The 17183-nt window shown below is 43.1% G+C and overlaps 1 protein-coding gene across 1 annotated transcript; it reads right to left on the reverse strand.

Moving 5' to 3' along the window:
• Nucleotides 1-5156: 5156 nt before the first annotated feature.
• On the reverse strand, nucleotides 5157-6151 carry LOC127779984 (receptor-like protein 49). The gene has a single exon (XM_052306928.1). The coding sequence runs from the start codon at nucleotides 6134-6136 to the stop codon at nucleotides 5417-5419; it is 720 nt and encodes a 239-aa protein (XP_052162888.1). The 5' UTR covers nucleotides 6137-6151; the 3' UTR covers nucleotides 5157-5416.
• Between the last annotated feature and the right edge of the window lie 11032 nt (nucleotides 6152-17183).

Below are 17183 nucleotides of genomic sequence, written 5' to 3' on the forward strand. Positions count from 1 at the left end.
CAGAGGAATAAGTTCACTTTGGGTCCTTCAAGTTGTCGTTGAGTATGCAATTCGTCCCTAAACCGAAATACCATAATAGCTGGTCCCCCGCTTCACAAAACTGGATCACCTGAGGTTTTAGGCAGTATTATCTTCGGTTTTAAGACAATCTAAGTCAGCGTGGGACTCACATAGTGCCCCCACATATTAGTGACACTTATCTCTCTTCACCTATCTCTCTCTATCCCTCCCCTCTATTCCCATCTCACCAGGGCGGCGGACGGTGAGGAGCAGCAGCCGACGGCGGCCTGTGAGGAGGACGATGCTGGCAACGGTAGGCGGCAACAACTGCACACTAGAGCTCGAGCTTAGTATTCCCAGTAGAGTAGCCAAGCTAGCTTATTTCTACTGCACAAGCGAGTGAAATCCTACCATGATCACAGCCTACTCCTCCATGACCTCATCCTCTTCTGCCTCTGAATCAAAATTTTCTATCGCGTAAACCAGGACCATGCAAGTATTAGATCATAGATCGTTACCACTTGGCGCGCTGCGCAGCGGAAGAAGACGCTGAGAAGTCGAAGGAACTCTCGTGAAGTAGCGCGCGTCGATGTAGAGGAAGTACTCGATCGCACCGGCTCGACCTTCTCCTCCTCGTGTGTTCTCCTCGCTGTACTCTCACACCGATCAGCACCGCAAACCAGCGGCGCCTCTACCGGTACCCACACGTACAGGGACGGAACACCACGCGCAGATGTGCTAGCACCCGCGCGCGGCTAGGGTTTTGCTCGGGGAGGGAAGTGACGGCTAGGGTTTCTCACGTGATGCAATGCCTCCGCCGGTCACACCTCTCACGAATATATAGGATCCATCACTCGGACCTCCAAGGCCCGTAGGACTCCTATTCGGATCCCTATCCGAATTAAGCTCATATTGGATCTCTATCCAATCCCCTTATTCCGGCCCATTAAGCGTGCGACCCTGTAGGTTCATATATACTCGGCTGTAACCCGAAAACTCCTTTTCGGTCCACGCGTCAACAGCGGCCCCTAGCAGAACGTATTGACCCACCGGGCATTCATAAAGATCATATCGGCTGAACCTCTAGTGTATACTTGTATGAACCCCTTTGCCTCACGATATCGATTAAGCTCAAGGCTAGATATATGCCATCCTCTAATAGCTCAATCATTCACTCGAACCTGTTGATAGATTATATAACTTGTGATTGACTCCTCAATCACCTTTGGCATGGCCATGCACTTCCATAATCTACAACATCGAGAGGCCCAGAGATATCTCTCCATAGGAGGGGAAAATCCCATCTTGATTATTCATATCCCACCACATGTTTCATAGCATACCCGAAAACTACTTTTATAACTATCCAATTACGGAGTAGCGTTTAGCAGTCCCTAAGTAAGCTACTACACATGTTGGGAACCATGATAATATCAGGTGTAAGGATTCAACACCAACACTAAATGAGATCACCGATGACACAACACATATGGCTCTTGCAGTGTCTCATGTTGGGTCTATCCAACAACATATTCACTAACATGTGTCCACATTATTAATTTGGTATCTCTATACCATGATCCATGAGACATCATCATCAATTAATACATGTGCTGATCATCTAAACATATTTGTTCCACATATGATATTTGATCAGGAATCCTTTAGAAATAGCAACAAACAACATAAAGAGTCTCATGAAAGAATCACATATTCATTAACCAATAAGGAGTTATCTATTTCAAGGAATAATATCGGACAAATATGTAAACATAGTATGTGATACAATCATCTCTATGATTGCCTCTAGGGCATATCACTAACACCTAGATCCCCTCACCTACTGTGTAGAGAGTTGGCTTGCCCCGGCATCGGAACCACCCCCACCCATGGCAAACGTGCGCAGCACGCCAGCACCTCCGCCGCCGCAACAGCACCGCGGTCCCCTATGGCTAGTGCTGCTCCTTCACCGCCACCCACAGGGCCCCGAGCACCATCGCGCACTCTCCGTCGTGTCAGGAGGAGGGGAAGTCAAAGGCAGCACGCGCAATAAGCTCCCGCTCAAGTTGCCCTCGCTGCCATCCTTCCAAAGCTCCCCGTCATTCATTGTCGGCTGTGTGTCCCCTACAAACCTAGACAACTCGCCCGTGGTGGCGGTTGGAGCGAATTTGGAGGAGGATGCGCCTCTGAGACCGTTGGTGCCATTCATGGCAGTGCGTAAAGAACGGGAAGAAGAGGGGAGAGGGCTGGATCTGTAGCTGTGCCTCTAGGAGAGGGATGGGACGAGCATGGTGATGGAGCTGCCATGGCACCATCGGGGGCCACTGTTGGCAGCGGGACCAAGAGGATTGAGGTGGAGAACATGGAGGTGTTCAAGGAGACCGTGGAGCTCATGTGATTTTGTAGCAACTAGCTAAAGGCCATTTTATTGCAATGGATATTATAGAAATAAAAGCAAAAGTAAAAATTATAAGTTAATAGTACAGTTAGTTGATTAGGCATATAATAACATATCAAAAGTAAAAGCATTCACGTGTGAGGACCATATAGCTCCATATGTTAGCTTGTGATGTTGGAGATGGACTCGGACACCACCACTAGCATCATTTTAAATTATAGTTTAGATTGTTACTTGTGTTACATGTCGGACGGCAATATATTACGAAATCATAGCTTAATTAAAAATAAGAAAACTACTTAGACTTAGAGACTTATAGAGTGACAGTCTAAATACTTTGTAACATATTGCTAAACCTTGTTGAGAATTGGCATAACTTTTTGTTATGACCATCAGTTTGTAAGTTATATGTAGTCCTTATCTGTCTCAAACCAGAAAACTGAAACTTCGACATCAAAGACCGATCCTTTGCTGACTGAATTTTGCTCATCTAACCACTGATGACTGACATTGAGCCACAACGGAAGATAACATCAAAGTGTAACTAGTTGTAAATCAGTCGTCCGATCACTTTTTGTCACCACCAAAACCATGGAAGCTAATCCGGTGGGAATAAAGCCAGCAAGAACACTGCACCAATAGAAGACTTTCAATTTGATTACTACTGGAGAAACGGTCTTTGAAGGGTCGAGCGATTTCCACAATAGTCTCGGTTCTAATAAGAACCGGGACTAAAAACAATCTTTAGTCCCGGTTGGAGTTACCAACCGGGACTAAAGGTCCCGGTTCATCCCCTGTCAGAAGCCTGCGAGGGGGCCGAGGATCTTTAGTCCCGGTTGATACTACCAACCGGGACTAAAGATTACCACTTTAGTCCCGGATGGTACTATCAACCGGGAGTAAAGATCATTTAGATCTTTAGTCCCGGTTGGTACCGATTGGTAGTACCAACCGGGGGTAAATATTTATCTCCCATCTCTGATCGGTTAAGTCCTAGATAAGATCAGATAAGTCCCCTCGATCTCTCCTCCCCTTAGATCCGATCTCATCCTCTTCCCCTCCCCTCTCGTCCTCACCTTCTCCCCTCCTTCCTCCCCCTCCACTCCCCCTCCTCCCTCTGCGCGGGTGAGCGGCGGGCCAGGCGCGGGCGAGCGGCGAGCGGCGGTGGGGGCCGGCGGTGGCGGGCACGGCGGGGGCCGGCGGCGGCGGCGGGCGCGGGCAGGCAGCCTGCGGCGGCGGCGGGCGCGTGGCGGGCCAGGCGGCGGCCGGCGCGGGTAGGCGGCTTGCTGCCGGCGGCGGCGGGCGCCCAGCGGGGCCGCGCACTCAGGCGGCAGCCGGAGTCCTCCGTTTTCTTGCCTACAGCCGGAGTCCTCCCGTTTTCTTTTTTTTTTTGTGATTTGTGATTCACTGGATGTATAATTTCTAGAATTTGTGATTCATTGCATAGATCTGTGATGTGTTTTATTTTGTGTGTAATTTATTTAAGGATTTGTGATGTATTTAAGGATTTGTGATGTGAATGATTTGGGGTGTTACTTGATTTGGGGATATGCATCTCACCTGATTTGGGAGAAAATACAGGGATTAATAGTAAATTAACAATGAAAAAAAACAAAAGGGGATCAATCGGGACGTGGCTACCATCTTTAGTTCCGGTTATCAACACCAACCGAGACTAAAGATGAATCTTTACTCCCGGGTATCTGAACTGGGACTAAAGACTATGATCTTTAGTCCTAGATTCCTTCTCCCAGTTCGCTACCCAGGAGTAAAGGTGGTTGCGAACCGGGAGAGATGTGGGGTTCTCCAGTAGTGGATGCCTCGAGAAAAGGTCGCAAGACCTAGTATGTCACCAATTCACCATTATTGAGTGTTTACCCGGAGAGTCCACCCTGATTCACGAAAGTGAGAAGGGTGTCGCGATGTCGTGCCCAGGAAGGTCTGTGGTACCAACAAAAGTCAGCAATGCCGTCGAATGTAATCGTCGCCCCAGTTAGATCCATGCTGTCATTGAAGAGAGTTGGGGGCACCCACTGCGCCATCGCTTCCACCGGTGGCGGCCGGCATCACCCACAGCAGTGAGGGGGAGGTAGTGCCGACACCATGCCTCCAAACCAAGCCACCCTCAGCCACTCGGTTGTCGCCCTCATTGTCGTTCATTTCGGGAGCGGCCAACACCATGTTCCTTGTCGCTGCTCCACATGTGATCCAGATCTCTGTGTGAGGATCTCACTTACAAGACCAGGCTGACCAATGACGAGACAACTCAAAAGCCATGGTCCATGGAGGAGCAAGTGTGGTCGGAGTCGGAGAGAAACCTTGGTCATCAACCCTGTTGCCGCCTTACTTGCACACGCGTGAGGTGGCGCACTTGGGCCACGACGAGACATGGTTGTTGTGAAGCCCACCAATCCCGGTACTCACAACAATCATCCGCGAAAATCAAACATACTATAATATTTTCTTAATAATAAAATAGTAAGGATGCCCCTACAATAAATATATATACTTACAATTATAGTGTGATTACAGTATAATTATACATTAACTATATTATAACTTTTATATTACTTATATGTAAGTATTGAAAACATACGTCACTTCCATATAACTTGTACAAGTTCTATAGAAGTTTCAATACAGTTACAATGTAATACCGTTACAACTATACTATAGTTATAATGTAATTACATAGCACTATCTTATAGTTACATTTGTAAGTTTCCAACCTTGCAACAGTTTTTAAGCAATTCCCATCTTTATTCATATTCATGTATTGTACATAGAGTTGTGGACTGTAGAATCAATTGTATACATCCATCCAAATATAATAATAGGCTAATAGCACAAGAGCAACAGTGGCTAGTACAGAGTAGAGCTAAAATGCGTGTGCACTGTGGTACATGAACAATAAAGAAAGTACTAGCTCATCTAATCTCAGTTTCTACCAGATTGTTTTGTGAAGGAAGCCCGAATCCGGTCGTACAAGCGGTCAGAAACCAAGAAACAAATGATTCTCTATCTCTGCATGAACAAGAAGGTGCATAAGACAACCCAGAGACCAACTACCCATCCTATGCCCATGCCAAGGTACAGGAAAACCCCATCGCTCAAACTTTTGTCTTCATCAACGGCGTCTGGCAGTAATTTCGACGATTCCGAACAATTCCTTGAGAGTGGTGGGCCACAAAGTCCCGGATTGCCGATATATATAGATGCCTGATCATCACGTGTTCGTAGCTGATTACCATAAGTTATTTGTCCTGACAAATTGTTATAGGACAAATTCAAGTGGCTCAGTGACGCAGGGGCTGATAAACTTGTAGGAATTTGGCCAGAAAGTTCATTGTGTGACAGGTCCAAAGATTCTATTGATTGTAGTGCTCCAATGTTTGTTGGTATTACCCCGCTTAGATGATTCCAAGATAGGTTCAAGTTTTTCAGTGCAGTGAGCATGCTAATATCCTCAGGAATATGGCCTGTTAAATTGTTGCAGGACAGATCAATATTTACCATATAAATGATTCCGCTTCTAAATTCAAGCTGTTGCCCTTTGGTGACAACCAACAAACTCTCATTAGTGGCACTAGTAATGTGGCTGAAGTCAGGTCCAGATTCTTCAAAATTGTATGGTCCAAGATTAGCCAACATAATTACTCCAACATTTGACGTCGAGAGTGACCATCCGTAATAGACAATATATGAAAGTGAATCACTGTCAGCAGGCCTGTGGGACATTGCCGTCAAATTCACTAGTGACTGTTGAGATTATAGGCATATAATGATTTAATCTATTCCATAAATAAATCATGACATTACAGATGAAAACTACCATAAACGCATCATTAGATCTACACATGTAAACTACACAGTATAACATGAACAGATCAAATATGCGTAACATATTGAACACGTACCGAGGTGACGGAAAGACCGGCTGCTTGGTCGAAACTTTTCGCAGGCGTCTACGAAGGCACGAAACACGCGAGCGAAGAGGAAGACGAGCCGTCGCGAACGAACAGGGAGCAGTCGCGCGAAGCGCTTCCCAAAAACCTTATTGCCGTCTTCTCCCGGTGCAGGACGTCGAAGACAGAGGTTCCGGAGACCTGCTCTCCCGATCGCCGGTGCACGCCGGCGAGCGAGATGGAGTAGTCTACGAGCGACGGCGCAGTACAGAGTAGGAGGCAAACCCTAGATTGATTTCGCGTATGTTGCGTGAAGACGGCGGGTCGATTTATATAGAGAAGGGTCGCTTGATCAGGGCGCCCGCACGATCTCTACTGCGCGTAACCGAACCGGATAAGTCGCGCGTAACTTATCCGGACTCCATGCCGTTTGCACGCACCGGATTTTTCGGAACGTTTCCAAAACAAAAACGAATCCGAATTTGCAGCAAAACAAAACTGCAAAAGGAGGCTGCATCTGCGCAAGGGTGAGAAGCCAATTTTTCGAACCATTCGACGCGCGCCGCCGGCCCGGCCCGGCGAGGCGAGCGAGCGCGCGCGTGTGTTTCCCCTCTTCTCTCCACTACACATGCTTCAAATGGCTAGGAAGGCATCCTCCCTTTTAAGGAGGTCCCCTTCTCCTAGAATAAGCAAGGTGGTACTAAACTCCACATGCATGCCATCCCATGAGGTGGGCTTTTGTGATTTTCCAAAGAATTAATCTTCGAGTGGGCTAAGGCCCATTCATTAATTCCAACAGTGACCATGGTATTGCCCCTGAGAAGCTGTTATAAGCTAGGTCCAGATACTGAAGCTCCTTCATCTTGGTAAGCTGGGGAGGGATTTCACCGGTGAACATATTTGATCGTAACCGTAAAAGTGCTAACGCTGACAACTCATCTATCCATGCTGGTAAGCTCCCAGAAAATCGATTAAATGCGAGATCAAGAAATATTAGGTTTTGGCACTTTTGGAGAAATAAAGGGAACATTCCAGAAAGATTATTGTCATTTAAGTTCAACATAATGATGTTTTGGTGAACACCTAGCAGGTCGGCCCTTGACGTGTTGCCTGCTTGTGAGATATTCAAACAATTGGGAAATGGCCCTTGTAGTAGATTTGCAGATAGGTCTACAAATTCTATATACTTCAGTTGACAAAAAGATTGTGGAATTTTACCAGACAATGAATTTTCGAAGAGAATAAGGGACTCTAGAAATGGAGCTCCAAAATCAAGTGGCAGTGGCCCTGATAGATTATTTTTTGAGAGGTCAAGGTATGTTAAATTTTCTGGAACCTTTTGTAATTGACCTTCCAGAAGGTTGTTACTGAAATCCATTACTTCGGCTACCATTTTTTCATTCATCATTGCTGGTAGCACTCCACTAATCTGATTTCCTGATAGAACAAAATATCTAGTGTTGGAGAATGTGGTCCAGAACCAATCAGGTATAGAATCAGCTATGCTTGTATTTGAAATATCCATCATAGTAATCGTATCTTGAGACCTTAGCCATCCTGGGAATTTAGGCCCTAGTCCACAAGATTTTAAACCGGCTATCATCAGTTTGAAAGGAGGAACCCAATTATGGTCAGCCACTATTGCTAGAGTGTTATGGGATAACCCTAGAATTTTCAAACTAGCTAGATTAGCTAAGTGGAATTGTGTAATCACGCCATGGAAGTTGTTGGAATCAAGCTCTAGACTTGTGAGGTTTGTGAGTTCTCCAATCCAAAGTGGTATATCTCCTGAGATTTTGTTATCACTGATACGAAGGTTATAAAGACTTCCCAATCGTCCCTTTTGAGCTGGCAAGCTTCCCTCTAAATTGTTCCCGTACAATTCTAGTACGTACAATCCATTATCAGGCAATTTATCTAACAATTTTTCTATGTCACCACTGATATTATTCTGTGCAAGGTACAGAAACTTCAAGTTGCTTAGTCTCTTGAATGTGGTTGGCAGCCCTGTGAGATCGTTGAAGTTAAGGCCCAAATTTACAAGGGATGTGGAATTTCCCATATACTCGGGGAGGATACCCTGAAGCCCACAACTTTCTAGATAAATTGTTTCAAGTCTAGGAAAATCCCAAAATGGCCAAAAGAGTTTTTCGACTGCAACAGGTGAGTTGAAGGGGTTACCACTTAGGTCAATTACCTCGAGAGATGTAAGGTTCATGTGTAGCGGAGGAGGGATAGCGTTGCGTAGGCCACAGTTGCAAGGCTCAAGTGCTGTAGAGATGAAAGCATGTTGAGAGAGTGAGCCCAGTCGAATGCTGTGCTGAGGTTCACGCCGCCCAAGTAGAGATGCTGTAGGTTTGCCAAGCGTGACAACCACGCAAGATTCGTCGAGTAGAGTCCTGGACCCTTGTAGCTTGTGAGATCCAGATCGATCAACCTGGAGAGGTTGCCGAGATGAGGAGGAACCAGCCCACTGAAGTTGGCATCACCGAGGGTGAGATGCCGCATGCTCTTGAGTTCACCGAAGAGCTCCGGGATCGGCTCACCTCCGAAGTCATTGCCAGCAAGGCTCATGGACTTGAGATGCCGTAGAGCAAGCAGGGATGGGCTTATCTTACCTCCGATTCCAGCGTACTCGAGCGTAAGCGTCGCGACATGGCCGTTTCGCTTGCTGCATACGACGCCTTCCCATTCGTCGCAGCAGTTGTCGCCTTGCCAGGATGCCAGGTAGTTGCTGGGATCTTGGAGTCCTGCTTTGAGGTCAAGCAGAGCGTCCCGCTCGCGGGCGATGCAGGGATTGCTTGGTGGAAGTGCAGGTGCAGGTGCAGTTTGAGGAGGAGGGGAGGAGGAGCCTGCTTGGAGTAACAGAAGGCACCATGCTGTTGCTATGACTGGAAACACAAGATTTGGCCTGGTCATTGTGCCAGTTCCTTTTTCGGATTGTAGTTGCTCTGCTAAAATTTGGCCTTGTATTTATGGGGGAGAAAATTGGGAAAAAAAAAAGCATCCACCAGATTCCCTGAGTCAGAGGGAAAAAACAGGTGCTCCATCACACCGGACATCCGGGGGAGGAAAAGCAGAGTTGAACGGCATGTCCCATGTGTGAGTACGTACCGCGCGGGGTGCATGCTATACAGTCTATTTTGACTGCTGTATTCAATGGTCTAATTTCACCGTTGTATTCATTTCAATTAAATATTCACCGTTGTATTGATTTCAATTAAATATTTATAGAGAGATCTCATGTACTATATTCTGATGTAAAAATGTATGTGTTTTAACTATTAAAATTCTATGTTTCAAACGCGAGAAATGAATGTTTTATGTGAAATTTGACTTTATTGCATATTAGTGTCTGGTTTTTATAAATTTTAAAGTTGATTTAGTCGTTGGGATTGGATATTTCATGCAGTGTTGCAATCAGTATTTAAATGTTGCATCTCTTTGAAGTATTTGATGGAGTGTGTTGAAACAATCAATATCTTGATAAGGATGCTAGGTCTCGATCTTTCGATACGTATTGATAAGCAGTTGATATGGTGGAGTCGCGACACAACTTGATTCGGTTTGTGAACAAACACGCTCTTGAGCCCCACAATCACAATACCACATACGTCTCCTATGGATATCAACCGTGCCGAAAACTGGTTGACCTTGCCGAGAAGGCTAATCCATGCATGTGAATCGAAGAACACAGGCAAGAACAAGATAGATTGCAACACAATTGCATATGAATGATTAAGCACTCGAATTGGGGTTCCACAAACCGATCTAGCAGCGAAACTGTTCTTAACACATTAATCTAAGCAAAATCCAACTCTAAACGATGACGGATAATAAATAAATATGATTATGGACGTCCTAGGGTTGTCATAGGGCGCACACCCCCTTGGGCTAAGTCCATGCCACAATTACAAGGCCCAAAACTAAAATCAGAATCGAACTGGATAATGTATGTGGCTTGTTTTGTAGATTCCCGACAGTTTGGTGGGAATTTGTATGTGGGACCAAAACCATTTGAAAGTAGACTCCATAAGCTTTCCAACTAGTACTCATGGGCCCTAAAATTCTTTCTAGATCAGCAGCTAGGTCCGTTTGAAGTTGATGCTGTCAGGAGGCCCGAATCCGAATCTAAAACGTGTAGAACTTTATCTCTTGTCTTTTATGGAGCAAAGTGATGTGGTGAGGTAGAAATGGACTTGGAGAAGATCTTAGTTTGGTCCCTAATCAACTTCTTTGATCATCCATGCATTCGTTACGCTCGGTCTCTTTTCCTTCGCCCAAGCAAACAAAAACATACGAAACTTATTGTATAGCAACATTTGTTCAAATATATAACCAGTAAATCTAATATAGAACATATGCACATTTGGTTGATAAATAAATAAATTAGTCATGGTCATTCCGAGCTAGTTGTGTCCTCATCATATCTAGTATGTAAAAGTACATTAAACTTCATATAAATACTTTGAGACCGCCACGTGGCACTCTACAAACGCTTCTAAACCGTCACGTGACACGAAAAATCTTAAAAATTATGATAAAAAGCAAAATATCTAGCTTTTAATTATCATTAAAATTAGTGGGCCCAATATTGTAAGTCGTTAGATTAGATTTTCTTAAAACTTGTGTTTGGATGTTTCGGCGACCATCTTTTTTTTTTAAGATAATGGAATAGAATCATGGCTTTGCTCAGAGAGCTATAGCCAATTATTACAGCAGTTCAACAAAACAAAATAAAGAAACATAGTCTTAAAAAAATAGGAGCACACCAACTATTAAAGAGGCACACAGCTTGAGAAGTTCTCAAAATTATTGAATTCTATTTGTAAATTTCCATCCAAAGTTAACGAAAAACTATATAACTGTTGACTCAAGATTGCGACATGCAGTCTTCACTAACTTTATATCTTCATCATGCTTTAGTAGTTGAGCCTAAGACCGGAGCCGGTATGTTGCCCTAAAAAGAACCTGCATATAAGATATAGATGGTGACATGTCAAAAATCATATCATTTCTACACAAAAAAATATAGCCCAATAAATAGCGGATGCTCCAACAAGAATAAGTTTATTATTTTTTTATCAATCCCCACCAGCCAATTCTAAAACATACGAGATATACTAAGCGGAGTATTTAAACCAGAAGAAAATTGTAGAGCTCTCTAAAGAAATCTGCATAGTGACATCTATCTATTATATACTAAAAGTCTAGCAAACTTCCTACGACCGCTCATAAGCCGCCATGTGGTATCCTACAAACACTCATAAATCGCCACGTGTCACTCTAATAAAATAGAAAAAAAATTCGAATGAAAATCTAGAAAAACAAATCGGTGGATTTTAGGTTGTTAGATTTATCTTATATATATATATATATATATATATATCATTACTAGTCAGTAACATCATTACATGCGGGTGATGAAGTTAATATACATCAGGTACCTAACTGGTCCATTGCTTTATTTGTCTGCAAAGTTCAGAGGAGTCCAGTTGCCAGGTCGGAGCGCAGCTAGGGGATCCTAGGTAATCTCCTCTCGCAGGCACAATTATGCTCTGATTTGTTCCCCAAACCTTATCCGCATATCTGTATATGGAACAATTTTCTTTTGTTGTCTTTTAGCTAGAAATTTTTCTTTGATTAGGGGGAAGATTGAGAAAAATGGTAAGATTGAAACACATTAGTGAGGTATGAATCTGATTACAGTAGGTACTAGGCAAGATTTTCACCGGGCAGGTACTAGGCAGGATATTGATTATTACAATAGATACTAAGCAAGAAAATTTATGTCTCTTCAATTTAGATTTTTCTCTGTTCTCCCTTCTAGTCTGCCTCCCTACTAGATCTGATCATCTATGTTGCAGCACAACAGAAGTGGAGAACAATCTGATTTGTACAACAAGAAGGCTGAAGCGATGCCATCACCAGCCCTTATAAACAACAAAGCAGATCAAAAGTTCAGTTTGCAGACCTTCCTGAGGTATGTTTACCAAAGAGGAACATTCTTTAGATTTCTGTTTGCATAAGTTATCTTATCTAAAATAACTTTTATCATGTCCCTCTTGTGCAGAATTTGATGTGAATAAGATTCTCAAAAATGCCACTGAAGGATGTTGTGAGAACTCATTTGTTGTCAAGTTAATGGAGGTGCATGCATGTGGACTTGTTGCACGAAACTTTGACTTGATGGTGTTATGGTGTCTAGCGGTACTATTAATGCAGTCTTGCATCAGCACTCTAGTTTGGTCGAAGAGTTTTTGGTGAAGTTTGAAGTTGACAGCAAGCTAGTTGATCACCTCAATGGTTTGGTCGATTTTGCTGTATCATCGCAGGCCAAAAAAGTTGCTTTTGATTTAGTGCAGAGGCCTTGTTTTTTTTTTCTCGGATGTATTCTCCTGTGTCTATAAACGGGATTGTCGTGGAGTAAAATATTTACTCAGACAATAATATTGTATCATGCTGTGTAGGCTGATTGTAAAAAAAAAAAATACTATTCTCATATTGTCGTCTAGCGAAACATTCACTACGCGTTAATAATTGATCGTGAAAATAATTACTAATGGGTCGATACATATGACTGAACATGCTGGCAGAAAAAATATTACTAAGACATCGAATTAGTGAGAAGTAAATATCATTACTAGTCAGTAACATCATTATTAATGGGAATATTTAGCTGCCAGTAACATCTTTACTAATATTAGCTAACTAATCGTACAATTTTTACTCACTACCTTAAAAAAATGTTTCCCATACAAATGATTTCAGTAAATGATTTACTGATAAGTCTACCTGTCAAACAAAAGCTGCGGACGGATAAACTATCTAATTTCAATATATAGTAAATATTTTACTCTATCATGAACTATGCCAAAAAAGAGGTTAGTAATCATTTTACAAAACAGAATTTTGAATTTGTGCGGGATGGTTACCACCATAAGTAGACGTGGGGTGGGAGGGAGGGGAGGTAGGGGTGTATCTGTGAGGGGAGTGTTTTGTTATAACGCACTCCGGGTACGGTTTAGCGTATCCCATATATATATATACACGGTGGCAGTACCCAGCGCCACACACAGGCACTAGCGCCACGGAACAAAATGGCGCCACACACAACGAGGCGATGTCAGCCCACCAAATCTATCCAAGGTACTGGGGAGTTAAAATTTAACTGGCGGAAATTGTGGCGCAAACGAAAAGACTGCCAACTAAACCAAACCAACGGACTGCGGACTGTGGAGTTAAAAAGTAACTTGCGAAAAACATGGCGCAACGTGAAGCAATGAACCCTCTCCCGCCGGACCAAACAAAACCAAATGTGAAGTTAAATTTTAACTAATACTATGTTGGGTGATACGCTGCGGTGATTTTGTTGTTGAGTTAAAATTTTACCTATGTTCCAGCTATATGAATGAGCCGTCATTAACTTAAAATTACAGTTGGTGGTAGTTAAAAATTTACTGGTAGATTCTTTTTTTATGGATATGTGTTGTTTCTGATGACAAGGAATATGAGTTAAATTTTAACTTATTGTAAACTGGTACGAGTAGATGAAAAACTTTGAGACATTAGGCGGTGATGGCGATGTGTGACGTAATTCACACTTTATTATTAGAATTTTATTGTTTTGATGCACATCTCCCCGGAAATTACGTCGATGGAAATTAACTAATGATTAATTCACTGGATAGAACTCAACTCCATGTCGCCAGATCCGCCGGTCCAGAAACTGCGAAATCATAGCGTGCATTGATTTGGCGTTAATTCCATAAGCTGCAAAATCATTTCATGCGATACATCCTGTTGTGGTGGTCCTGGTGGATAATGAACAGAGTCCTTGATCCGAAAATAATGCTTGTACACCTAAATTTAGTTTTCTCCCCACAGGGAACGGAATTTCTGATTCTTTTAGGTATGGTCAGATTCAACTATCGTACATCATTAGTTACTTTTACTGACAAATTACAAATAGTAAATATTTTACTCCAAACATTACATATAGTACGTTTTTAATTGTCAATATACTGATATGTAGATTGCAATTTTTTTGCAAGATGTCCGGATGCATCTAATCATATAGGAATCACATGTATTAGAAACTAATTACACACAAATAATGCAATAACACATCGGTGAGATCAAATAACAGGACAACGTCCAACCAAAATCAGGAAAAATAATTGATTGATTGTGTTGTTGATCCTAGCAGCTTTCTTCTCCTTCTGGATCCGTCGAATGGAAATAAAGGTGGCTCTCGGTGGTTCCCAGATTGAGAACGGAAACAACGTGCGGTGGCCGCTCCTTCCGCCGGTGAAGAAGATGAAAATGGAAAACTCAGAGAGAGGCATGCTCGGTGCTGCCGTCTCCATGGATGCCCGCCGCTGCTCCATGGATGCCGGAGGACAAGCTCACCGCCGCGAAGGTTGCCGCCATCTTGCCTCCTGCCCATAGTCTTCACCCATGCAGGATCCACGCGGGAGGAAGGGGGCGCCGGATCCGCGGACGCGCCGCCCACAACCGCGCTGGATCCGCGTGCATGGGGTGCAGAGCGGCAGCCGGATCCACCGCCGCATCGCCTCCCGCCCACAGTCACCCGTCGATACCGCACCATTATCGCGCCCGTCCACGCACCTCAACGCCACCGGATCCGCCGCTTCTCCTTGATGCCGGTCCTCCTCATCCCCAAACTGCCACCGGTCCTCCTCGTCGCGAAGCCATCATCGGAACTGCCTCGCCGCCACTCCTCATCCCCTAATCGCCATCGCCGTTCCTCCTCTCTGCACAAGGAACAACAAGTCGTCGCTTATCCGTAAAATGTGGAGAGGAAGAGGAAAGAGTGGGTAGACGATTTCTAAGATGGGAATCCGTAATATATATACAAGATAGAGTCAGTATGTCGAGTTAAAATTTAACTGTGTGGTATGCACTAGATCGAGTACGCGTGGGTTGTGGGTAGCTGAGTTAAAATTTAACTGTGTGGTATGCACTAGATCGAGTGCGTGTGGGGGAAGGGTTGGGTTGTGGGTCGCTGAGTTAAAATTTAACTTGCACGTGGGGGTGGGTGGTTGAGTTAACAGTTAACTGTGTAGCTTGCACCAAATCGAGTTCACGTGGGGGTGGCGGGGTGGTAAGTCGCTGAGTTAAAAATTAACTACGTGGTCTGTTTAAATTGAATGTGCGTGGGGGGTGGAGCAGGGGTGTTAATTGTGTCAGACGCCATCTAATACGTGGCGCCTGTAGCGCCATATAGTAGTTATATATATATATATATATATATATATATATATATATATATATATATATATATATATATATATATATATATATATATACAGTAAATTTGTTTGGTGCTCCATGGTGCCCGAGCACTATTGTTGAAATTGAGAATATACCCAATTCAAATGAGTATGAAACTTTTTCAATTACTTAGGTATTAACATTAACTACTTTACTAACTAGTTCAAAGCAAGTTTGAACTGAATTTGAATTGTTTTTGTTAGATTTTGATTGTAGGTATATAGCATCCATACATATAATTAGTTAGGTATGTAATCATGGATTGTGAAATAAAGTTAAATTTAAGTTGTTTTGTTGATAGGTATATGTATGAATCGAATTATTATAACTAGGTATATACTCACAATTTGAAAATTTTGAAAAATTTGAGTGATTTTGTGCATTTGATACCATGGTGCCCCATATGAGTGTCCTATATAGATGCGCTAAACCGCACCCAGGGTACGTTATAATTAAACTACTCCCCTCACAAACCCCACCCACCCTCCCCCCTACCCCCACCCCACCCTCCTCCACCCACCAACCCGCACCTTTACCACCCCTCCCATTCGCACATTTTCTCCGTCCCGCACCTTTCCCTCCCCTCCAGTTCGCACCTTTTCTCTTCCCACGTCCTTCTCTCAGTAAAATATTTACTCACAGTTGATTTGTTCTTTCAGTAAATGTATTACTCACACATCCATCTATTAGTAAATGATTTACTCTCAGTTTATTTCTTCTTTCATCTTTCAGTAAATGTGTTACTCCTGGGTAGTTCTCAACCCTTATCTCACACCTGATTTTTCTTCCCACGTCATTTTCTCAGTAAATGTTTTACTCTTAGTTGTTTCATTGTGTTAGTATAAATGGATTACTCACAGGTAGTTCTCACTCCTTATGTTAGTAAATTTATTACTTAGTAAATAGATTCTCACCCCTTATCACAGGTAGTTCTTAGCCCTTCTGTTAGATTACTCCTTACATTAAAATTTTGCTCCAATGTTCTATCAGTAAATAAACTACACTCAAGTTAGAAGTAAAAACTTTTGATATAGCAACATATATTAGTCCAGTCTTCTCTCAGTAAATAAATTACTTTGTGCTTTTCTTCATCCACCTTCCTTGAGTAAATAAATTACTCTTAGACTGCAGGAGTAAAACATTTATGCACATCCGGCAAATGTTTGAACGGATTTAGAATTACAACAGCTATTTGATCACACACGCAATGTGATACATTTGTAGAATGCAAAAAACAAATAAAAAATTACAACACCACCAACAATGATGGATATGGCCGGCACCAGACTCAGTCACCTCCCTGCTGACGCTGCTGCTAGTCCTGTGCCATGCCACATAATAATCTTTATGGCCCTGCTCGTGTGTCCTTGCCAGTGTCTCCAATAGGTGGTTTCAATGAGAAGTCTCGATTTACATTCAGTATGACTCTAAATGACATAGATTAGAAGCCAATAAAATAGAAAGTGCCTAGCATGTAGAGATCATTGTTAGTCACTTTCAGAACATCAAAAAATTAGCACATTTTAATAAAAATCCTCTTCTTGATGTACCCCTTGAAGCTGTCAATTGGAGCAGCAGGATTG

Source organism: Oryza glaberrima, chromosome 7 (genome assembly GCF_000147395.1).
Source record: "Oryza glaberrima chromosome 7, OglaRS2, whole genome shotgun sequence".
NCBI classification, from domain to species: Eukaryota; Viridiplantae; Streptophyta; class Magnoliopsida; order Poales; family Poaceae; genus Oryza; species Oryza glaberrima.